This window comes from Hemibagrus wyckioides, linkage group LG29, assembly GCF_019097595.1.
Source record: "Hemibagrus wyckioides isolate EC202008001 linkage group LG29, SWU_Hwy_1.0, whole genome shotgun sequence".
NCBI classification, from domain to species: domain Eukaryota; kingdom Metazoa; phylum Chordata; class Actinopteri; order Siluriformes; family Bagridae; genus Hemibagrus; species Hemibagrus wyckioides.
The window spans coordinates 12,158,031-12,180,042 of record NC_080738.1 but is presented as its reverse complement, the minus strand read 5'-3'; the positions used below and the strand labels follow the sequence as shown (position 1 = coordinate 12,180,042).

Here is a 22,012-nt window from a genome sequence, read left to right as displayed (position 1 = left end):
TCATGCAAAACATCTTCCATGTGACAGTGCCGAAATTTAATTATATATATAATTTAAATGTCCAACTGAATTAAATAGCTAAATAGCCTAGCTAGTAAGTGAATGAATTTCCTAATGTCTTAAATTTTTTGTGATGCATTTCATGCAGATACTGCCAAAATCTTAAGTGGCCAGATCTTAATGTGCATTATACAAGCTTCATAAATGAAATCTTTTTCAAATCTCTGCAGTTTCATTTATGTAGTCTAAGGAGTTATTAGATCTTTTGGTGAATTTAAGATCTCTGTCAGTGGGTGCACTCTAAAGCAGCAAAGTAAATAATGTCCTGGCTTTGATAAAAAGGTGTCAGAACACACAACGCCACATTGCCTCTGTGTATGGCAAGGTATGACTGGGCTCATGTGTGTTGCTAACCTAAAGAAATGGCAGCAGGATGCACTATGGGCAGAAGGCAAGTCGGCAGAGGCAGTTTGATGCTCTGGGCAATATTCTGCTAATATAATAACAACACTTTATGGTAATAGTATTGGACTTTTTGGTAGTGGCCTCTTTCAGCAGGACAATGCACCCTGCCACACTGGAAACATTGTTTAGGAATGGTTTGAGGACCATGATAAAGAGTTTAACATGTTGACTTGGACTCCAAATACCTCAGATCTCAATCAGATAGGGCATCTCTGAGATGTGCATGTGTGATGTTAGGATCTTGAAACTTACAGAATGCTGATGTTGTGGTGCCAGTCACACACCTACAGCGGTGTTGTGGAGTCCATTCTTCAATGAGTTGTTTGGTGGTTAAACAGATGAATTTAATATTATGGCTGATTTTGATTTAAATTAATTTGATGTATAGTAGTATAGCATTTTCTGTTAATTAATCCATTTTTAAATCCAAATTATACACACATTCAGAATGCATTTAAAAGTTTTATTTTTAACAGATATTAGCAAGTACACACTGAGCAAAGATATACAAGAAGATGTAATATAATCCCTAATGGAATATTACTAGCGAAATTAAAGTGAAATAAAAAGTGGACAAATCATGACTCTTGATCTGAACATTCAAAAGCCCAGTGAATAATTTGCATTGCTTTGACTTTAGATTTTTGCTTAGACTTTGTATTGATGTTTTGCATTGACCTTTCATTAAATTGCACTATATCTGATAAGCCTATTGTAATAGGTCAAAATTTCCATAGATGGTGTAAATGAATTGCTTCTTTCAGAAAGTACATTAAATGAAATGTACTCAAACATATATGTTGAAAACCTAATAAAATTATCTTTCAAATGGTGTAGGTTGTGTTTGAATACATTTTACACAGCCAAAAATATGATTTGCTAAATGTGATATGCCATGCTTTTTTTACTAATGTTGTAACCGGCTCACTCACGGACACGGGTTTGAAGGTTTTAATAATCAGAGAAAAGAACAAGCTTTCAAATGCTGTTTGAGTTGACGTCAAATATTTCAAAAACCATTCCGAGTTTAAATAATGTTTAAACACTTTGAAAAAGATCACTGTGGTTGCTACTTAAAACATGGCTGAACATGATAAATGGTTGGCTCAATTCCTGTTACCATGTGTAGAGGAATATGTAGCTTGAATCAAAGGTGTGTCTGTGTCTGTTTGACCTTGAATTGAAAATTTGTCCTAACTCTCCTCTAAGCATCATTTGACAGGCAAATGCTTGGACGAAGCAGGTGTAACATGGCAACATTTTAAATTCAAAAGGTTGAAATTATGTTAAAGAGTTTTTTTCTGTATTTCTACAATTTATTATTACAACACAAAACAATCAATTGTTTTTGAATAAGTACAATCATAAAGGGTTGGCTCAAAGCCTGTTAAATTCCTAACCATAGAGAACTGGATCATAGGGCCGACATGTTTGCATATACAGAACTATGCAAAAGTTTAAGGCAGGTGTGAAAAATGCTGTAAAGTAAGAATGCTTTCAAAATTAGAAGTAACAAAAGTTTATGTTTATTAATTAACAAAATGTAAAGTAAATGGACAGAAGAGAAATCCAAATTTTTCTAGGTACACTTGCACACAGTTTTTCAAGGAACTCAGCAGGTAGGTTGTTCCAAACATCTTGGAGAACTAACCACAGATCTTCTGTGGATATAAGATGCCTCATATCGTTCTGTCTCTTCATGTAATCCCAGACAGATTTGATGATATTAAGATCAAGGGCTCTGTTGGGGCCAAACCATCACTTTCAGGACTCCTTGCTCTTCTATATGCTGAAGATAGTTCTTAATGGCATTGGTTGTTGTCCTGCTGCAAAATACATTTATGGCCAATCAGACACCTCCCATGATGGTACTGCATAATGGAAGTATCTGCCTGTATTTCTCAGCATTGAGGACACCATCAAGAAATGCAGCCCCATACTTGCAAGGAATCTTCACCATGCTTCACTGTTGCCTACAGACACTTGTACTGATCTCCATCCCTTCAGTGAAAAACCTGCCTCATGCTATGGCCACATATTTGCTATTTTTCTGCACCCCAGTTCCTGTTTTTGTGGATAGTTGAGTTGCTTAGCCTTATTTCCATGTCAGAGGTATGTATTTTAGGCCGCAGTGGTCTTCTTTTACGGAGTCCACTTATGGACAAAATTTTATGGACAGTAGATGGGTGTCCCTGGGTGAACCGCTGCTGTGTATTTTTGCACAATTTTTTTGCCAATCTTCTGTCCTAGCTCTGTGGTGTTGTTTTTATGTTGAACTTTGTTGTTGTATGTTTATGTAGCACCAGGTCCTGGAGAAACGTTGTTTCATTTCATTATGTACTGCGTCAGCTATATGTGGTTGAAATGACAATAAAGCTTCTTGAATCTTGAATCTTGAATCTTGAATCTTGATCTTATTAAGAAAATATTTCACTTAAATTTTTACTCTGGATCTGAGTAGATTAAAGGGGTGAAATGAGTTCAGGTTTACGTAAGTGAACAAAAAAGTAGGCTACATCATGAATTGTAAATTTGTATTGACTCTTCTCTAAGCATCATTTGACAAACAAAATGCTTTGATGATGTAACAGGGCAGCATTTTAAACAAAATGTTTGTTATTTAGGGTTTTCCCTGTATTTATATGACCTAATATTATTACACCACAATTGTTTTTTTTTTGTTTTTGGAATATGTTCAATGATAAAGTGTTGGCTCAAAGCCTGGTGAGTTCTAACCATGGACATTGGTCTTTAGTTTAGACCATCATTATTGAGTTTAAACCTAGTCCAAGACTGGGACTAGCAATAATCAAGTTAAATTAACAAAAAAAAAACACAGGGTTTTGAAAGTCATAGGTCATGACTTGAATGCATAACGTCTTAAACCAGGAAAAAAGCAAACAAAACAGTAGCTTCTAAAACTGAACCATATATACAGTGGCCTCTAAAAGACCACACTAAAAATTTGAAATATAAAAACCTTTGTAGGGAACTGTGCTGGACACAGACACACACACAACTGAGAACTGCTTCAACAGAGAACTATACTGTGCTGGACACATACACACACACACACAAATTGTCCTGTTTGCACGCATATGTCACTTTACATTACACTTTACATTTTATATTGATCCTGTTTACATGTTTGCACTCACTGTCAACACTATTCTTTTGCACAGAGTCGGTCTATATGTTGTTTGTCTGCACTGTCTTGTCTTGTAATTCTGTGCACTTCTGTTGTATGTCTAGTTTTTTTTTTTTTTTTTACTAAAGATTGCACCTTAAGTATAGTTTTATCTCTATGTTTAGCTCTATGTTTGTCTGCGTCACTGTACTTTGTCTTTGTAATGTGTAGCACCTTTGGTCTAGGAGGAACGTTGTTTCACTTCACTGTGTACTGCATCAGCTATATATGGTTGACATGACAATAAAGCTTCTTTGACTTTGACTTTGACTTTGAAAGGCAGAGACAGGCTACAGTAGTAAGTAAGTAGTAGTACAGTTTACCAAGAGAGAGATAGAGAAAGAGAGAGAGAGAGAGAGAGAGAGAGAGAGAGAGAGAGAGAATGCAAAGCATTTAAGCAAAGCATATACTCAATGGAGTAGCAAATTAATCTTTGAAACCTTCAGTAAAGGCAATGTGGACTCATTCTTCTAAGAGGTAAAGTCCAATAATGCCTTAACATTTTGTGTTCATGATGTCTTTCTGATGTCAATTTGCAATTTACTCCTTGGTGTTCCCTGTTCACATTCTAATATCTCTCCTGGCTGGACAGATATGCCTTTTTAAAATATTTTTTAACATTTCCTGTTTTACTGTTAAGAAAGAAAAATTGAAATTTAAATAGAGAAATTGATGATAATTCAGAATTATTATTTTTATTCTTTTTTTATTTCACAACAAATGATCTATGGATGCATTTAAATGCATTTAATTTTCTTTTTTTCCTTGATCTACTTTTCTTACTATGCTATGCTTTCATTTAATAATGATATGTAAAAATAATAATGAAATAAAGTCTTTATATTCAATTGATACAGTTTGAGTCACATCTTCCTATTCTTTCTTAGAGTCTAATATCTGTAGATGCTCCTTTTCATTTGGCTCTTGAGATGCTCTTTTGAAGCAGCAGGAGAGATGTTTCATAACCTCACCAATAGGCACATGGAGGAAAAAATAGTAAATTGTTAGAAACCTGTTGGTAGAAAGTCTGGGAAGAAAATTAATGTGTCATATTCTAGGGGTGTGAGACCCAGACAGTGACTGTACATATTGTTGGTTGGTATAACAGGGGTTTAAAAATGAACCCATATGTCTATGAGGCCCTTTAATGGCTGGTTGCAGTATAATATTGAATGCTGCTCATTCCCATGCTAGTAAGACAGAGTTTTGGACTCTGAGGAGCAAACCAATGATGACCAAATGACAACCTTATGCCGACCGCATCAAGTACTGAGGAGCTCAATGAATTGAGGGTTGAATTGTGGGTTGCAGCTGAGCAGCCTTGCTACTCATCTTCTTTGAGTAGCTGCTCAATGTAGTGAGCTGTGCAGTCACCAAACGTAATCTAGATTGGCACAACGAGCAAGACATGGTCGTCCTTTCTAAGCTTGATGACAACTTCTTAACACCAGACCACGTGTTACCTCCTTGCCATAATCTCCTGTTCCCGAGGTGGCAAGGTCAAAGGCTCCATATTTGGCTCTCCTCCATTCCACCACCATATTTACACCTGTCTTCCAATAGCTCTGTTATTGGGAGTCCAAGCCAGGGTGCGCCAGGACAGAGTCACCTATTATTGCTGGGTCCACGCTGGCCCACCCGAATTTGGTTCTCAGACCTAAACTCTGTCCTAGATGACATGGGAGATTCATGTCTAGAGGAAACTTCTTGTTGGTCTTGTTGGTGTGCGCTGCTATGTTACCTGACCTCTATCAGCCAATGAAACCGGCACGTGTTCACACATGCTTCAGACACCGTTTTCACAACGGCATTCCCATATCATCAATTCACGACATTTGAAAGGGAACACCTTCTCTACCACATTGCTGGATAATTAATGCACTAAATCTCTAATATTGCTTAAAGGACAGTGTAAAGCAAATAAAGCTTTGTGCTTTATGAATTAAGTGTCTTAAAAATGTTACCACATATAAATGATTTTTTAAAATTGTATTCTGCTTACTACACAGTAAATTTGCCTGAGTAAAATTTACTCAAATTGAAGAAAATTTTACTCTATGCCAGATAACATTTGGTCCCTCTCTGAAAAGAGTAAAAGTTATTCTTTTGATAGTCATTTTTCCAGAGAGAATTATGCTCAATGTAGTCTTAATATTTTACTCTTTCCTTTGATATTTGACTCTATTTAGTGTTTTTTGAAATCAACTCTCATAGTATTTTACTCCTTTCAGAGCTACAAGAAAATTACTCTGCTACTTATTAACTCTGTTCTGAGGAACTTCAAATTTGCTCTACCACAATATACTTCCCCTCCAGAGTTGTTTATCCTCAATTATGAGTGAACTACAAAGAATAACTAACTCTATCCAGAGCTATTCTGAATTATACCATTCATGATTTACCCCTAAAATGAACTTGTTTTTCAGTCTGAAAAAAGAACCAACAACATTCTGTATACTCATGTCTCAATTTTATTTTTCAAGCTCCTCTTCAAACATTAAACATAATTCACTTGTCATTGTGAATATGTCATCGTGTTGTGGTTGTGAAAAAAATAAAAATGAAATGAAAACAATAATACTAAAATCATTTTAAAAAAATAGTGATAATATAATGGAGGAGATGGAGGAATTACATGAAACTATATGGTACAATAAACAAATCAGAATCACAACCATAAGACATCAGAATGTCAAACAACTTGTGGTGCAAAATATTCCTAATCTCCAAAACATAAGGTGCATCTATGGCATGTGCAACTTTGTAAGCATGGATATGTTCATCTAAACAGAACGTTTTCAGTGCATTTGTTATTAAAAGGATGTGCTCATCTTTAATAACAATATTCTGGATTACATGAAATACAGGCATGTCATTTTGAACTTGAACACAAACTGCCAACCCTGACCGATAAGTGTTTCCACAGTGCTTGACCCATTTCACATTTAGGACTTTAGTCCACATAGGCACATTAAGTTTCTCAGCCATCTCAACACCAACTTCCATTTCATTCAATGAGACCAATTTCCCGGGACCAAATTTAAATTCATTTGGATCAAATGTTTGCCAAATGTAAGCCATTTGACACTGGTGTTTCTTTGCTAATGTTTTCGTTATGTTCTTAAAGCTTTTCAGCTGCTTTTTAAAAATGTTATGCTTCGCTTCGTAACGCTTGCACCAACAATGTATCAGTGGTCCAATTTTCCGCATACAACTGGGGTAATGCACCATAAAATGATGCTTTGGCAACAAGTTCTTATCAGGAAACAAATGCTTAAACAAACTGTGGTGTTCTTCAATCAGATGTTTCAAATAAATTGTGATACCAGTGGATATGACTGAAGAAAACACAATATTGACAATCTGAAGCAATAAAATGAACAAATACCAGTGCTGATCATTAGGACACACAAGATCTCCAAACATGATGGGCAGATACCACAGTAAACACCAGCTCTGAGAGGCATTTAAGCCCTTGTCATTGGAACCCTCTCTTAATTCTACACCAGGAGGTTTGTTGTTTTGTTCCATGAAGCCATAGTTGAAACTCTGAATTCTTCTGTGTACTTCTGCTGATGTGGTGTAATTTTCAATCAGATGCTGAATGAGTAATTTCATCTCATATTGAGCAACCCCCTCCAATATGTCATGCATAATATCAACCGAAAAATTTGCAGTGGTGTGGAAATATTGCAACGAATTTAAAAGGCAAGACTTTTTTACTCCCATTACATAAGGTAGACTGGGATTGCTCTGCATTCTCTGGCAGTGTTCAGCATGAAGTTCTTTAGTTCGCACTGACATCTTTGGACTATCTTCACTGAACACTGTCTGAAAGTCCTCTTTCTCTAGTAGGCAAAAGCAGTGTCAGGCATGCATTTCAACCCTCTTCCTTCCCATCAGACCGCTCCAAGGTAGCCTTTGTCATCTCCCTGTTGTCAGGCAAGGCCAAGCTCTGGGCAACCGCCTCAGCTCCTCAGCAGGATGCGGCACGCTCCCTCTTTGAAGCCTCACAAGGGAGCCTAACCGTGGCGGAATATGCGGTGGATTTCCGCACATTTGCCATCGACAGCGGGTGGAATGCCACCGCACTCTACGATGCCTTCTATCGCGGGCTGGCTTCTGAGATTAAGGATGAGCTCGCTGCCCGGGAGCTACCAGCCGACCTCGATGACCTGATCGCCCTGGCTACCCACATCAATCGACGCATTCGGGAACGCCAAACTGAAAGGTCAGCCCGACGTCTTGGACAACCCAACTACTGACCCACTGTCTCTCGCCCCCCGCCTTCTCCTACCCTCCCTGTCTCTGCATCCAGGAGCCTTCCTCTCTCCCATGCCATGGAGATCGGTCGTCGTCACTTATCCTCTGCTGAGAAGGACAGGCGTCGGGCCTCAGGACTATGCCTGTACTGTGGAGAGGCTGGACATTTTGCCGCTTCCTGTCCAGTAAAAGGCCGGGCTCGTCGCTGAAAGAGGGGCCAGCGGCGAGTCTACGACCATCAGTCCCTTCCAAGCCACTGCTCAAGATCCGCATCTCAGTTGACCAGCGGGGCTACGACCTATCTGCCTTTGTGGACTCCGGAGCCGACTCTGAATTTATGGATCAAGACCTGGCTAAACAACTAGGCCTTGAGACGGTGCCTCTGTTCTCGCCCCTCCAAGTTCGGGCCTTGGACGGCCACATGCCTCCCAACGCACAAAACCCTTGCTTGTCACCATCTCTGAACATCACCAAGAGTGGTTGTCTTTTCTTCTGATCCCTTCACCATTTGCCCCTGTTATGTTGGGCTTTCCATGGCTCCTGAAGCCATGGAAATCCTCACGTGGACTGGACCAGCGGCCGTATCCTGGATTGGGGGACCTACTGCCTAGCCCATTGCCTCGGATCTGTACCTCCTACCAAGGTGTCTGACATGGACGAACCACCCCCTGACCTCAGCTCAGTACCCTCCGATTATCATGACCTGGGGATGGCATTCAGTAAGGTCAGAGCCTCCTCTTTACCCCCTCATCGCCCATATGACTGTGCTATTGACCTCCTGCCTGGCACTACCCCTCCTCGGGGTCGGCTCTACCAGCTTTCGGGACCCGAAAGAGAGGCTATGACCCAATATATTCAAGATTCCCTCACGGCCGGGATCATTCGTCCATCTTCCTCACCTGCTGGGGCTGGGTTCTTCTTTGTAGGGAAGAAGGATGGGTCCTTGCGTCCATGCATCGACTACCGTGGGCTTAATGCCATTACCACCAAGAACCGTTATCAATTACCCCTCATGTCTACCGCTTTCGAACTCCTCCAACGCCTATCATCTGGTGCGTATTCGAGAGGGTGACGAATGGAAGACTGCATTTAACACCCCAACAGGCCATTATGAATATCTGGTAATGCTGTTCAGGCTCACTAATGCCCCTGCTGTTTTTCAAGCCCTGGTCAACGACATCCTCCGGGACTTCCTAAACCAGTTTGTCTTTGTGTACTTGGATGACATCCTCATCTTCTCCCACTCCCTAGAGGAGCATGTTCACCACGTCCGGTCGGTGCTCCATCGCCTGCTTCAGAACCGTCTGTATGTGAAAGCCGAGAAGTGTGAATTCCACACCTCCAGCACCACGTTTTTGGGTTTCGTACTCTCGGCCGGTAGCATACAGATGGATCCCAGGCGGGTGGAGGCTGTGAGGGACTGGCAGTGCCCTGAAAGCCGTAAGCAGCTCCAGCGTTTCCTGGGGTTCGCTAATTTCTACCGGAAGTTCATCAGAGGTTACAGTGCCGTTGCGGCACCCCTGCACCAACTCACTTCCTCGCTACACCCCTTTTCATGGACTCCAGAGGCTGAGCTAGCCTTTGCCCAACTTAAGAAGCTCTTCACTACTGCTCCTGTCCTGATTCTTCCAGACCCATCGCGAAAGTTTGTGGTGGAGGTGGATGCATCTGACTGTGGGGTGGGGGCCGTCCTGTCTCAAAGGGCTTCTAAGGACAATCGTCTCCACCCCTGTGTTTTTCTCTCACCGCCTTTCCCCAGCTGAACAGAAGTATGCCATCGGTGAACGGGAGCTTCTGGCTGTGAAACTGGCCCTGGAGGAGTGGCGCCACTGGTTGGAGGGCACTGAGCAGCCTTTCATTGTATGGACTGACCACAGAAATCTTGAATACCTTCAGACAGCCAAACGACTCAATCCTCGACAGGCTCATTGGGGGCTGTTCTTTGGGCATTTTAACTTCACCCTCTCATTCCGCCCTGGTTCTAAGAATGGTAAACCGGACGCCCTTTCACGACTATTCACCCCCGATGAGGATGACCCAGCTCCCGAACACATCCTCCCTTCGTCGGTAACCATCCGTGCTCTTCATCTGGGGATCGAAAGGAGAGTGCAGCAGGCCATCGCAGGGATACAGATTTCAGGCAACTTCCCCAGGAACAGACTCTTTGTCCCTGATCACCTTAGGTCTAAGGTCATCCAGTGGTGCCACAGCAGCCGCCTCTTTTGTCATCCCGGGGTTTCCCGTACCTTATCTACTCTCCAACAGCGTTTCTGGTGGCCATCACTCAAGCACGATATCCAGAGATTTGTGGCAGCCTGCCCCACCTGTGCTCAGCAGAAATCATCCAGGACCCCACAAGCCGGGCTCCTGCGCCCCCTTCCGACCCCCAGACGACCTTGGTCCCATATCTCCCTGGACTTTGTCAACGGACTACCTCCTTCTGCCGGCCACACTACCATCCTTACGGTGGTGGACCGATTCTCGAAAATGGTCCATTTCGTGCCCTTGGCCAAGCTTCCCTCCGCCAAGGAGACTGCCCAGATGCTACTATTACATGTCTTCCGCTTACATGGGTTGCCTCGCAATATTGTGTCTGACCGGGGGCCACAGTTCACCTCGAGATTCTGGAAGGAGTCCTGTAACCTCCTGGGTACCTCCATTAGCCTTTCATCTGGCTTCCACCCGCAGACCAACGGCCAGACGGAGCGTTTAAACCAAGAGTTGGAGACTGGGCTCAGAATCCTCTGTTCTGAAGACCCTACATCCTGGTCATCCAACCTCATTTGGGTCGAATATGCCCACAACTCTCTTCCCTCGGCAGCCACAGGCCTCTCCCCTTTCCAGGCCGCTTACGGCTATCAACCACCTCTGTTCTCTTCCCAAGAATTAGAGGCCTCGGTTTCCTCTGCCCTCGCTCTGGTTAAACGGTGTCGACAGGTCTGGAGGAGGTCTGGAGAGGTCTGCCCCTGAAAGTCGCCTGTCGGAAGCTCGCTCCTCGCTTTGTTGGTCCGTTCCCAATCTCTAAAGTGCTCAATCCAGTATCCGTCCGACTCAAGCTTCCCCGGGCCCTTCGCATCCACCCTACGTTCCATGTCTCCAGACTCAAGCCTGTCCGAGCCTGTTTGCTGGTTCCCTCCACCAGACCCCCTCCTCCCGCCCGGGTCATTGATGGAGGCCCTGTTTATACAGTTCGCCGCCTTCTACGCTCCAGACGTCGGGGTAGAGGTCTCCAGTATCTTGTCGACTGGGAGGGCTACGGCCCTGAAGAACGCTCCTGGGTGCCCGCACGTCACATCCTTGATCCCGACCTTGTTTCCCAGTTCCACCGTGAGCACCCTGATCAACCAGGATGGGCGTCGTGAGACGCCCCGTGGAGGGAGGGGTACTGTCAGGCATGCATTTCCAGGTTCCATGTTGCTACTTCCGGTTCCGGGACGCAACTTCTGGTTTCGCGATCTCATTTACGGTTTCCGCCATTTTATGCTCCTCTGTCCTATATAAGCTAGCGAGCAGTCCATGCTCCTTGCCAGATGGTCTCTTCAGTCAGCCTTGAGCTTCTGAGACAGCATCCTGCCTTTTCTTCAGTTCCTGTCTGCCTGGTTTGTCTCTGCCTTCCTTCAATCAATGACTCTGCCTGTCCTACGTTTAACCTGTTCTCTGTATTTGGATTATTGGACTGTATGCTGCTTATGACTCTGCCTGTCCTACGTTTAACCTGCTTTCTGGAATTTGGATTATTGGACTGTATGCTGCTTATGACTCTGCCTATCCTACGTTTAACCTGCTTTCTGGATTTTGGATTATTGGATTGTATGCTGTTAATGACTCTGCCTGTCCTACGTTTAACCTGTTCTCTGGATTGTGGATTATTGGATTGTAGGTGGTTGTTTCCTTTACCGATTCTACCAGCCTGCTGTATCCTGGTTTTTTCAGTTTCTTTTGAGAACTCTGCCATTTTTTGTGCCGTTCTTAATAAAGACTCTAAGTTTTGAACTCGGACTGTGTTCTGCATTTGGGTCCTCACCTGCCACCCCTGACAAGCAGCGACAATACCTAGCACTAAATGATTCCACAAAACCAAACAAGGAATGGACACCAAGGTTGTCATCAGTAACTTGGACAATGGTTCCATAAACTGTATGATCAAATAAAGGAATCTGAATTCCATCGGTTTCCAGTGTTGAGATATCCTGGACAAGCGGCTCTAGTATTTTATCAAACCCATATGTTTTGATATCTTGTGCATGAAATAAAGTGACTAAATGTATATTTAGTAAACTCGAGTTGTATTTAGGGGAAATATTTCTAAGGGTAAAATAGATAGCTCCTAACTTATGTATTCCTTGTTTTGATCCAAAGGGGTTTGAGCATTCAAATTCATCAAAAAAAAGCTGGAGTTGAACTGCATGTGTTTGTTTTGAGAAGAGTGCATGATTGTTAAAGAATTCCCCATCGTGTATATCATTAAGACAATTTGGTCTTTGTTGTGAATCTCTTGCCATCATATCTGTAATGTTAGGGTGCTTATAAATGGACTGTAATGTCTCAAGAATTGGTATATATACAAATTTATCCTTAACAATGGTTTGGGCAAACGTTCCAGTTGTTCTGTTAAGCCGTGTCGCAAATCTTGTTCCAAGAACATATTCAACAGGATCTATTTTTCCCCATTTCTCTGAAAAGTACTGCATTCTCTTGCTCTCAGCGTTTAATACCGCAAAAGGATTTTGCATTTTTTCAAAACACTGATCAATTTGAGACTCAACAACCCTTTTGATGGGCTCCTCTAAAGATAGGCTGTTTTTCACAGATTCTTGAGTTTCACGATGAAGGTCTCCAATCACTTCTTCTAGAGCACCAACAACATAGTTAATAGTTGTTCTGCGACACCAGCAACTTTAAGTTCAGCTACCACTGTTGCACAACTGTTTACTATATTTGTTTTTAGGAGTGCAGACTCACAAGGTGAATTTTGGTTTGGTAAAACACCTACATCATCTAATGAAATGGAGTTGGCGGTGGATGAGCTTTCACCACTATCGAGGCGTGAATAGTCAATTGCAGAGATGCTTGCTGAGATGCTTTCGTAATCCAGAAAAACTATAGTAAACACGTGAACAACCTCTTTGAGCACATTTTAACTTGAGACTCTTTCCTGGACAAAGGCCATGAACTAACTTAAAGTGCCTTATAAGGGCATTGGCATTAGCATGCCCCTTTTTACAAATGAAACAAATCATCTGCTTACTGGAGAATTGTAGCTCTTAACTCAGCCACTCTGGGATTCACCTTGGTGGTTTCAACATCTATATCATAGACAGTGGTTTGCAGAAAGCTATACACATTGGTCAATTCCTGACAGTATGAGGTGCCAAAGACAAAGTGAGCTTTGAAAAGCTCATCAACACAGGCTAGTGAATTAGAAGCCTTACAGGGTAGAGCATATTGGTCAATTACAATAAATGGATCCTACTTCTCTTCGGCCCTACAGCAAGTAGATACGGCTGGAGACTCTCTCCAATGCTATCCAAGTGGCCTTGGATACTGGTACCGGTCTGTGAAAGAATGAAAACACATTAGTGCCAATATGACTTAACAGTTAAAGTCAATATACAGCATGGATAAACATACAGTGATGTCTTCCACCAAAGTTTCTGTATTACATACTTCCAAGAGATTCCAACAGATTGTTACTAGGTATGTGCTAAGTAGAAAAGAATAGCACATGAACAACAATTTGGAGGACAAGTGATTTTTATGAGAAATTAGCAAGTCTCAGAAATAAGCAAGTTCAAGTTCACACAGTGACAGAACATTATGAAATAGTTTCATCTGATCTGTTTAATCAGTAGCTTCACCTTGATGAATTTCACAAGACGATCACATGCTTGTCTAGCTGAGATCTTTCCCGGTCTTTTGTGGCCTTGACTTGAGGGTGGCAAAAGGTGAACCAGCATCAGAATGGAAGACATGTCGCTGTCCCAACCTAGAGACACGGAAAACAAAATAAACACATTTTTTGGTTTTTAGGTAGAAGGGGTTGAGCATACCCTTCTACTCACTTTAACTTGACTCAGCTTCATTCGAAGATGTGCCGGTATAAATACATTAACCACTCTAGTACTTTAGTTAATACTGCACACATGTGTAATGGGTAAAGTTGTGACCACAATTGAAACTCTGTAGATCTGGATAAAGCTACACTTGTCATTAATGCATAACTTCCTCTTAAATAATTTAAGGTATACCACAATATAGTTACCTTCTTCAACTTCAGTGGCTTCAGCATTTTGGATGAGGTATTGGAGCTCACTAGTCTGTGTAAGGCCACGGCTCTGTTCAATAACCTTTGGTTTTTTGTTGGTAGACCACTTCTCCAGCAACTTTGCAGAGGTCGCATCACCAAATAGAAGTGCAAAATCTTGATCAATCTACCAAAGATAAAGTAGATACCACAGTAGGAACTGACTTTGTTTACCTAACGAGTCTGTGTTACTGCAGAACAACAGCAGCATGTTTTTCATGTTTTAAGAACATAAGTCTCACATACCAAGCCTGGTATATCCAGGAATCGCTGAAAAATTGCTAGAATATCAGTTGACTCTTTAGGGTCATGCAGCAGCTTCTGACGATAGGCCAGTGTTAACTTCATCTTTTCCTTTACCACTGCCTCGTCAGCTGTATGGTTCATCAGGGCAACTGCTTCCTGACACTGATGGTCATCAGACAAAAAGCTGTCTTCTTTGTAGGTCTGCTATGTCTGTCAGCAGTTGGCCCACCTGAAAGTGTTTAAGATAATATGAAAACCACATTTGTAGTTCCATTTCTTTCCAAAGCACAACGCATATATACAAAAACTAGATGCATGACAGGAAATAACATGTAAAACATGCACATATCCCAGAGTGACATTTAAATTTGCCCAACATTGATGATTATGCAAACCATTTGCATTTAAAAAGAACAATGATTATATTTTGTAGAGATACTATGTAACAGGAGACCTCATTCACAACATGACTTAATGACAGACCGATTTGGAAAAAAAGAATACTTCAAAGACAAATGTTAAAAGACACAAATGTTAAGATGAGTTTAAAAAGCAAGTTGTATATTCATTTGAAAATAAGAAAAAGTTAATCAAACCTAATAAATATTAGCCAAGCTAATAAAAGCATTGACTTAACATCAAATCTTGCACCTGTTTGTGGTTGCCGTGGGCGCTTCATCTGTCCCTCTGATGCTTCTTTCTGCAGAGTTTTGATTCTCCATGCCAAATATCCACTTCCATCTTCTCCATTGTAATAATGCTCCTATGACCAGAACAATACAAAGACCTAATAGTTATACGTTACCCTATTAAGGCAATAAATGCCACATTAATTATAATGTAGATAGTCTTTACTCTGCAATATACAGAGTGTCTCCTCCTCCTGTAAATCAAAAAGATTGAGAGGCAATAGCTACTTACATAACCAAGCTTGCTCCTGGGGTCAGCCAAGTATGGGAATCGGGAGATGATTCCCATTGCATATTCTTCCTTCAAACGTCGTGAAGGGCTTGTTCTACACACACACAAACCAAAACCAATTATAACCCATATCATCATAAACATCAATTTACAAATTACTGTTTGAACAACCTACCCATGTTCATTTGTCAAATGTGCTACCAAGATTTTCACCATGTCACGTCTTCGGGCATCTGACAGACCGTTGGTGCGAGCGTATTCATTTATGACTTTCTCGCCTCCAGGGCTGCTCTTTAGTATATCTTCGATCATCTGGAGGGGAGAATGATGCAATATTGGGCAAAGATGATAAATTAACAACTGACAAGTGTATATAGTTCCAAATATCTTTAATTTTTAAGTCATTCTAAATAAATGTAATTCAGAGGCAAGATTGGTGATCCTTACTTGGGCAAGACGACATTCCTCAGCTTCATTTTTTTCAGGAGGACTTCTAATCAACACTATTGTGTCATCAGACTCTGACGTGCCCTCAGTATCTCCTAATGAGCTTGAGCTTAAAGTATCTTCAATATAAACCATATCAGTATTAAGAATTTTTCCAATAGCCATATTAGCCTATACAAATCAGTGAATTGGAGAATATTGCTGAGAATAAACACAAAATTTGATAAGCATGTCAAACAATTTACCATCAAAGTTTTGTGCCTGGTATGAAAATTTCTAGGACACCAAGATCTGGTCGTGTCAGCAGATATTCGAATGCTTCCTCATCAACTTCTGTCTTCGAGTCATCAAAGACTTTAACATCCATTGTAGGAAGATCAAATTTCTTGGCAACTGAAGGGAGACAATCAATGGCAAATTGACAAAGGCCAGCAATGCCAATGGAACTACAACAGTTATTTTTTAACCCCATAATATACAATCATACACTTAATATATTACTATTAAAATCATTTTTAAGGGAAAAGTATTAATGATATTAACAATGTTAAAGTTTATCTCTTACCACATTCCAAAAACGATTGAAATGTAAAAGGTTTTGAAGAAAAAATATATTTCTTGCTGTCTTTGAACTTCACTCTGACAACATTGTTGGTTTGCATCCTGAAGGAACCAAAAAGACAAAGTTAAACATAAGGTGAGAACACTCAAAGTCAGATGAAGAAAGGAACATTCATTAGTGCACTACACAACATGAACAACATGACTTTGTTCATGTTGTTCTTTGACATGACTTTGTTCACACATTTTTAATATGTGATAACTGTCCAATAGTTCTTTTAAGGCAGGGTGCTCAACAGCTCTATTCGGACGGTATTTGTTTTTCATGTGAAATAAATCTGCATGGCACCTCAGTGATGAATCTCATGCATTCAGATGGTGATTTATTTACAGAGGAGTGAGTTCTATGAACCTACAACCAGGGAACGCACTGCTCACATGTAATAATCTAATAGGCTATTCATGGAACAATACATATAAATTCATGATGAAATATTGTACTTGTAAATACTTCCCAGCATTTCAGTAATAAAAGTGTACATATTACAAATGCATGCAAATACAATGAAGCAACAGTTATCGTACAGTGTTCAGCAGTGGTCAAAAAGGAGTCAAACAGTGAATTTTTATTTTTTTACTTGATTCAGATGGCAATAAATCGCCGAATAGCCCCTGTAAATGCTGAAAATAGCCTACGTTCCTATGAGAAACAATTATTGTCCAAAAAGGGATAATACACAACAAAATGGCCTCCAGCAATCCAATTAAGTTTAACGTTAACTCTGTACTGAGTCAAGTACATGTGGTGCACAACTCGAGCCGCTCGTCACAAAAGTTTTGTGAACAAACATTTAAAAGGCTGCCAGCTTATTGACTGATGTCAATTAACATTCGTAATTTATATGTTAGCTATTTGCTTTAAAACTTAGTCTAACTTAGATCTAACCTGGCCTAACTTAGTTCTCAAGTTAACATTAGAAAGGGATCTCTGTAATATTCAAAGAAAACGTAGCAAAATGATCTAAGCCAAAAACAGAGGTGAATATTATGAGAATGAATAGTAAGACTTTTAAACTTTACTTACTTTACCATCCAGCAGAAGCACACATTCTCATCTAAACCCACAGCAGCAGCGGTCGATGGCCGTGACTAACATTAATGGCGGATAAACGAATCTTTGGGAGAACAATTAGGGGAGGAGTCACAGTTACTCTTTAATTTTGCTCCCACTCTACTGACACATTTTACTCTGTACACTCAAAATAGAGCAAAAACAACTATTTTTGAGGAAAAAAATTTTAACTCTGGAAAAACTACTCCGCCGTTTTTCCTGTGTAGCAATAACAAAATTAACAGCTTTTTGACAGATATATAAGAGAGCACAGATAATGACTACTTGGCCCATGATGCTTTGAATACCCACCAATTTAACACACAACATATTTGGTACACAGATATTCCAACATTCCTGATGAAAAAGAATTTATTGTCAGATTTTCAAAATCATTCACAATTCACAAAATTCATTATGAAATTGATATTTTACAAGATAATATAGCCAGTGACACCATATTATTTGGTAAAATTGCATCAATTAAAATGTTCAATTCAATTAAAATGACCACAATATGCAGCATTACAAAATCAAAAGAAAGAGTAATTTAGGTAAATATCTGATATGAAAAAATGAAGGAATCGCTGTTTTGATCAGTAAATCATTTTAAATAGGAATGCACAAGACTAAATGAGGATTATGTTTACACAGAGCTGGTCCAAAATATACCTACTGTATTTTCTGAACTTTTTTAGCAACAGATGAAACAGATCAAATTCCAAGCCAATGAACATTTTTTGTAGCACTGCAAATAACTAACACTTCACATCTAAAATTTAAGGACTGATAGTTTTTATGTTTTAATATCAAGAGTTTCTGGCTTTCCCTGTTATTTTTAAACACTTTGTGAATACAAGCCCATAGACCATAGATTTACGCATAGTCTGCTTTCAAAGTTTTATATTTTTGAGCCAGTTTCTCTCATATCAAAGTCTACTCCTCTGAACTTACTTGTTCCAGAATGTAATATGACAGTCGGTTAATATCTGTATCACCTGGGTAGCACTGTAGGGTCATTATGATCACACTCTCCTGCCCTGGAAAAATCTGCAGCAAATCCTGCTTCAACCTAAGTGTCTCCTCTGCTGACCTCTCCTTTCTGCTCTGGGAATGACCTCTGACTGCCCCTTGAGGTCTGCTGATGCCCCCAGGTGTCCGTTCACGGTAGTTCAGCACTTCTGTCTGAGGTCTGGGCTGAGAGGCAAGTTGGGGGAAATTTGAGGCCATACCAGCAAATGTGTGATTGCCTGGAACAGGGGGCCTGAATAAAGATAACAAGAGTGTGACACTGCTTGTGTGTATGTATGTATGTATGTATGTATGTATGTATGTATGTATGTGTGTATGTATGTATGTGTTAGACTTCCACTAATCATCACTAATCAGTAATGATATGTTTGAATGTATGCATGCAGCTGTACATCTATACATCTACACAAACCTGTTTTGTGACCGTAAGAAGTCCTTAATATGAGGTCCACTTCGGCCTAGAGGATCATCCGGCACCATAAAGAGGTCCCCAGCAAACACGTACTGGAGCAATCTGCAGAGACATTGTTAAATATTTCTATTAGAACTATTTGTATTTCACACAGACATTAATGAATATTTACAATATTGTTATTACAGAATTGTTACTTTTTTTGTTTGTTTGTTTGTTTGTTTTTGTTTAATAGTGAGTTAATATACAGTCTGGCACTTTACATGTTCCTGCCTAATAATAATAATTATTATTATTATTATTATTATTATTATTATTATTATTATTATTATTATTATTATTATAATCATCATCATCATCAACATACATGTGGTAGCTCAAGTGCCAAAATAATCAAGTGTTACAATTAAAAATAAATAATATAATTGATTCACAGGGTAAAACAAAAGATGAATGCTAAAAAAATGCCAGATATTCCCATATCCCTATAACAACTACCACAAGGGCCAATCTATTTTTAAGTCTTTGGCCCTTAAAAGCTCTAGTTCACCTTGTCTTGATTATTTCTTTCCATCCAAATGATTCATCCACAAGGTCTCTCATGTTGTCATTTGTTACAATCACTCCATCTGTCTGCCTTGCAAGATGTAGCATAAATCTAAAAGCATATTATGCATATAGTTTAGTATGGTATCAGGAAAAACAGCAAAAGTCTTACAAAAATGTAATGTAAATGTTTTTATGATTACACTGACAAGTGCTGCTGTCTGTATCTGTATTTAGATTTAAACTCACAATGCTGTGGATCACAACACTGGACAACTTTGTGGAAAACAAAATCTGATGTAGAAACACCATCACTGTCAGCATGGTCTGGCCCTGACAGTCACTCAGCCTTCGTTTATAACTGGTCTCAACTAGAGATTTTTTTAATTACTAAAGCATTTTTAATTGTACAGTGAGGGAAAAAAATATTTGATCCCCTGCTGATTTTGTACGTTTTTCCACTGACAAAGAAATGATCAGTCTGTAATTTTAATGGTAGGTTTATCTGAACAGTGAGAGACAGAATAACAACAAAAAAATCCAGAAAAACACATTTCAAAAACGTGATTGATTTGCATTTTATTGAGTGAAATAAGTATTTGACCCCTTTGCAAAACATGACTTAGTACTTGGTGGCAAACCCTTGTTGGCAATCACAGACGTCAGACATTTCTTGTAGTTGGCCACCAGGTTTGCACACATCTCACATCTCAAGGAATTTGGGCCCACTCCTCTTTGCAGATCCTCTCCAAATCATTAAGGTTTTGTGGCTGACCCTTCAGCTATCTTCACAGATTTTTTATGGGATTAAGGTCTGTAGACTGGCTAGGCCACTACAGGACCTTAATGTGCTTCTTTTTGAACCACTCCTTTGTTGCCTTGGCCGTGTGTTTTGGGTCATTGTCAGGCTGGAATATCCATCCACGACCCATTTTCAATGCCCTGGCTGAAGGAGGGTCTTTCTCATCCAAGATTTAACGGTACATGGCTCCATCCATTGTCCCTTTGATGCGGTGCAGTTGTCCTGTCACCTGGGGATGGTGTATTTGGGGCCATAGGCAGCATTCCTCCTCCTCCAAACACGGCGAGTTGAGTTGATGATGAAGAGCTGGATTTTGGTCTCATTTGACCACAACACTTTCACCCAGTTCTTCTCTGAATCATTCAGATGTTCACTGGCAAACTTCAGATGAGCCTGTACATGTGCTTTCTTTAGCGGGGGACCTTGCAGGCGCTACTGGATTTCAGTCTTTCACGGCGTTGTTACCAATTGTTTTCTTGGTGACTATGTTCCTAGCTGCCTTGAGATCATTGACAAAATCCTCCAGTATAATTCTGGGCTGATTCCTCGCTGTTCTCATGATCATTGAAACTCCATGAGGTGAGATCTTGCATGGAGCCCCAGACCGAGGAAGATTGACAGTCCTTTTGTGTTTCTTCCATTTGGGAATAATCGCACCAACTGTTGTCACCTTCACACCAAGCTGCTTGGCGATGGTCTTGTAGCTCATTCCAGCCTTGTGTAGGTCTACAATCTTGTCCCTGACATCCATGGACAGCTCTTTGGTCTTGGCCATGATGGAGAGTTTGGAATCTGATTGATTGCTTCCTTCTGTGGACAGGTTTCTTTCATACAGTTAACGAGCTGAGATTAAGAGCACTCCCCGAGAGTGCTCCTACTGTAATCTCAGCTTGTTACCTGTATAAAAGACACCTGGGAGCCAGAAACTTTCTGATTGATAGGGTATCAAATACTTATTTCACTCATTAAATTCAAATTCAAATTTTATTTGTCACATACATATGCATACAAATCAATGTATAACTTTTCTGAAATGCGTTTTTCTGGATTGTTTGTTGCTATTCTGCCTCTCACTGTTCAAATACACCTACCATTAAAATTACAGACTGATCATTTCTTTGTCAGTGGGCAAATGTACAAAATCAGCAGGGGATCAAATGATTTTTTCTCTCACTGTATAATATCACTGTAACGTGAACTTTTTACATTTTCCATAAATTTGTTTTCCATAAATACTATTTTCCAAAAATAGTATAACGGCTCCTGAATTTTTCTCCGAAAAACCACGCTTCAACTGATGCCTTCGATGCCTTCAATATTTATTCTTTTCAAACATCAAGATGCTCAACATCTCAATCATCAGATGGACACCATGAAAAAACTGAAAATAAATAAAAATTACAGTCAAATTTGTGCTGATTGATGAAGTCAATCTGCCATGACGTAGTTCGATTAATCACAAAACTTAGTAAACTTACATCAATACATGCTGTACCTCAAATTATAAATAAATGACAAACAAGATAAACATACCGTGTGCTTTCCAATCAGGATTCAGGAGACATTAAGAGACATATTCAATCTAGTACTCTCTTCAATCTTGCACCTTTCAATTTGTGTGCAATCTCTTATTTTCCGGAAATGATGCAGCTAGTAAAAATCACATGACTGAACCATCTAACACTACGTATTTTCCTGTGGGTGTCACTATTACC

The 22,012-nt window shown here is 40.1% G+C and overlaps 1 protein-coding gene across 1 annotated transcript; it reads right to left on the bottom strand.

Moving 5' to 3' along the window:
- Window positions 1-18,040: 18,040 nt before the first annotated feature.
- Window positions 18,041-19,817, bottom strand: LOC131349315 (NEDD4-binding protein 1-like). The gene is made up of 3 exons (XM_058384912.1): window positions 19,500-19,817; window positions 18,950-19,051; window positions 18,041-18,769 (listed from the first exon to the last, which is right to left on the bottom strand). Exons 1-3 carry the CDS (start codon window positions 19,601-19,603, stop codon window positions 18,442-18,444), a joined length of 534 nt encoding a protein of 177 aa, XP_058240895.1. The 5' UTR covers window positions 19,604-19,817; the 3' UTR covers window positions 18,041-18,441.
- Window positions 19,818-22,012: the final 2,195 nt, after the last annotated feature.

Excerpts from the sequence above, each read along its gene's own strand:
- LOC131349315 (XM_058384912.1), bottom strand. The coding sequence starts at position 19,603 with ATGCTACATCTTGCAAGGCAGACAGATGGAGTGATTGTAACAAATGAC. Across the intron at positions 19,052-19,499 it reads AAAGAAATAATCAAGACAAG|ATTGCTCCAGTACGTGTTTG; the intron begins GTGAACTAGAGC and ends ATGTCTCTGCAG. Across the intron at positions 18,770-18,949 it reads TTCTTACGGTCACAAAACAG|GCCCCCTGTTCCAGGCAATC; the intron begins GTTTGTGTAGAT and ends ATCTTTATTCAG.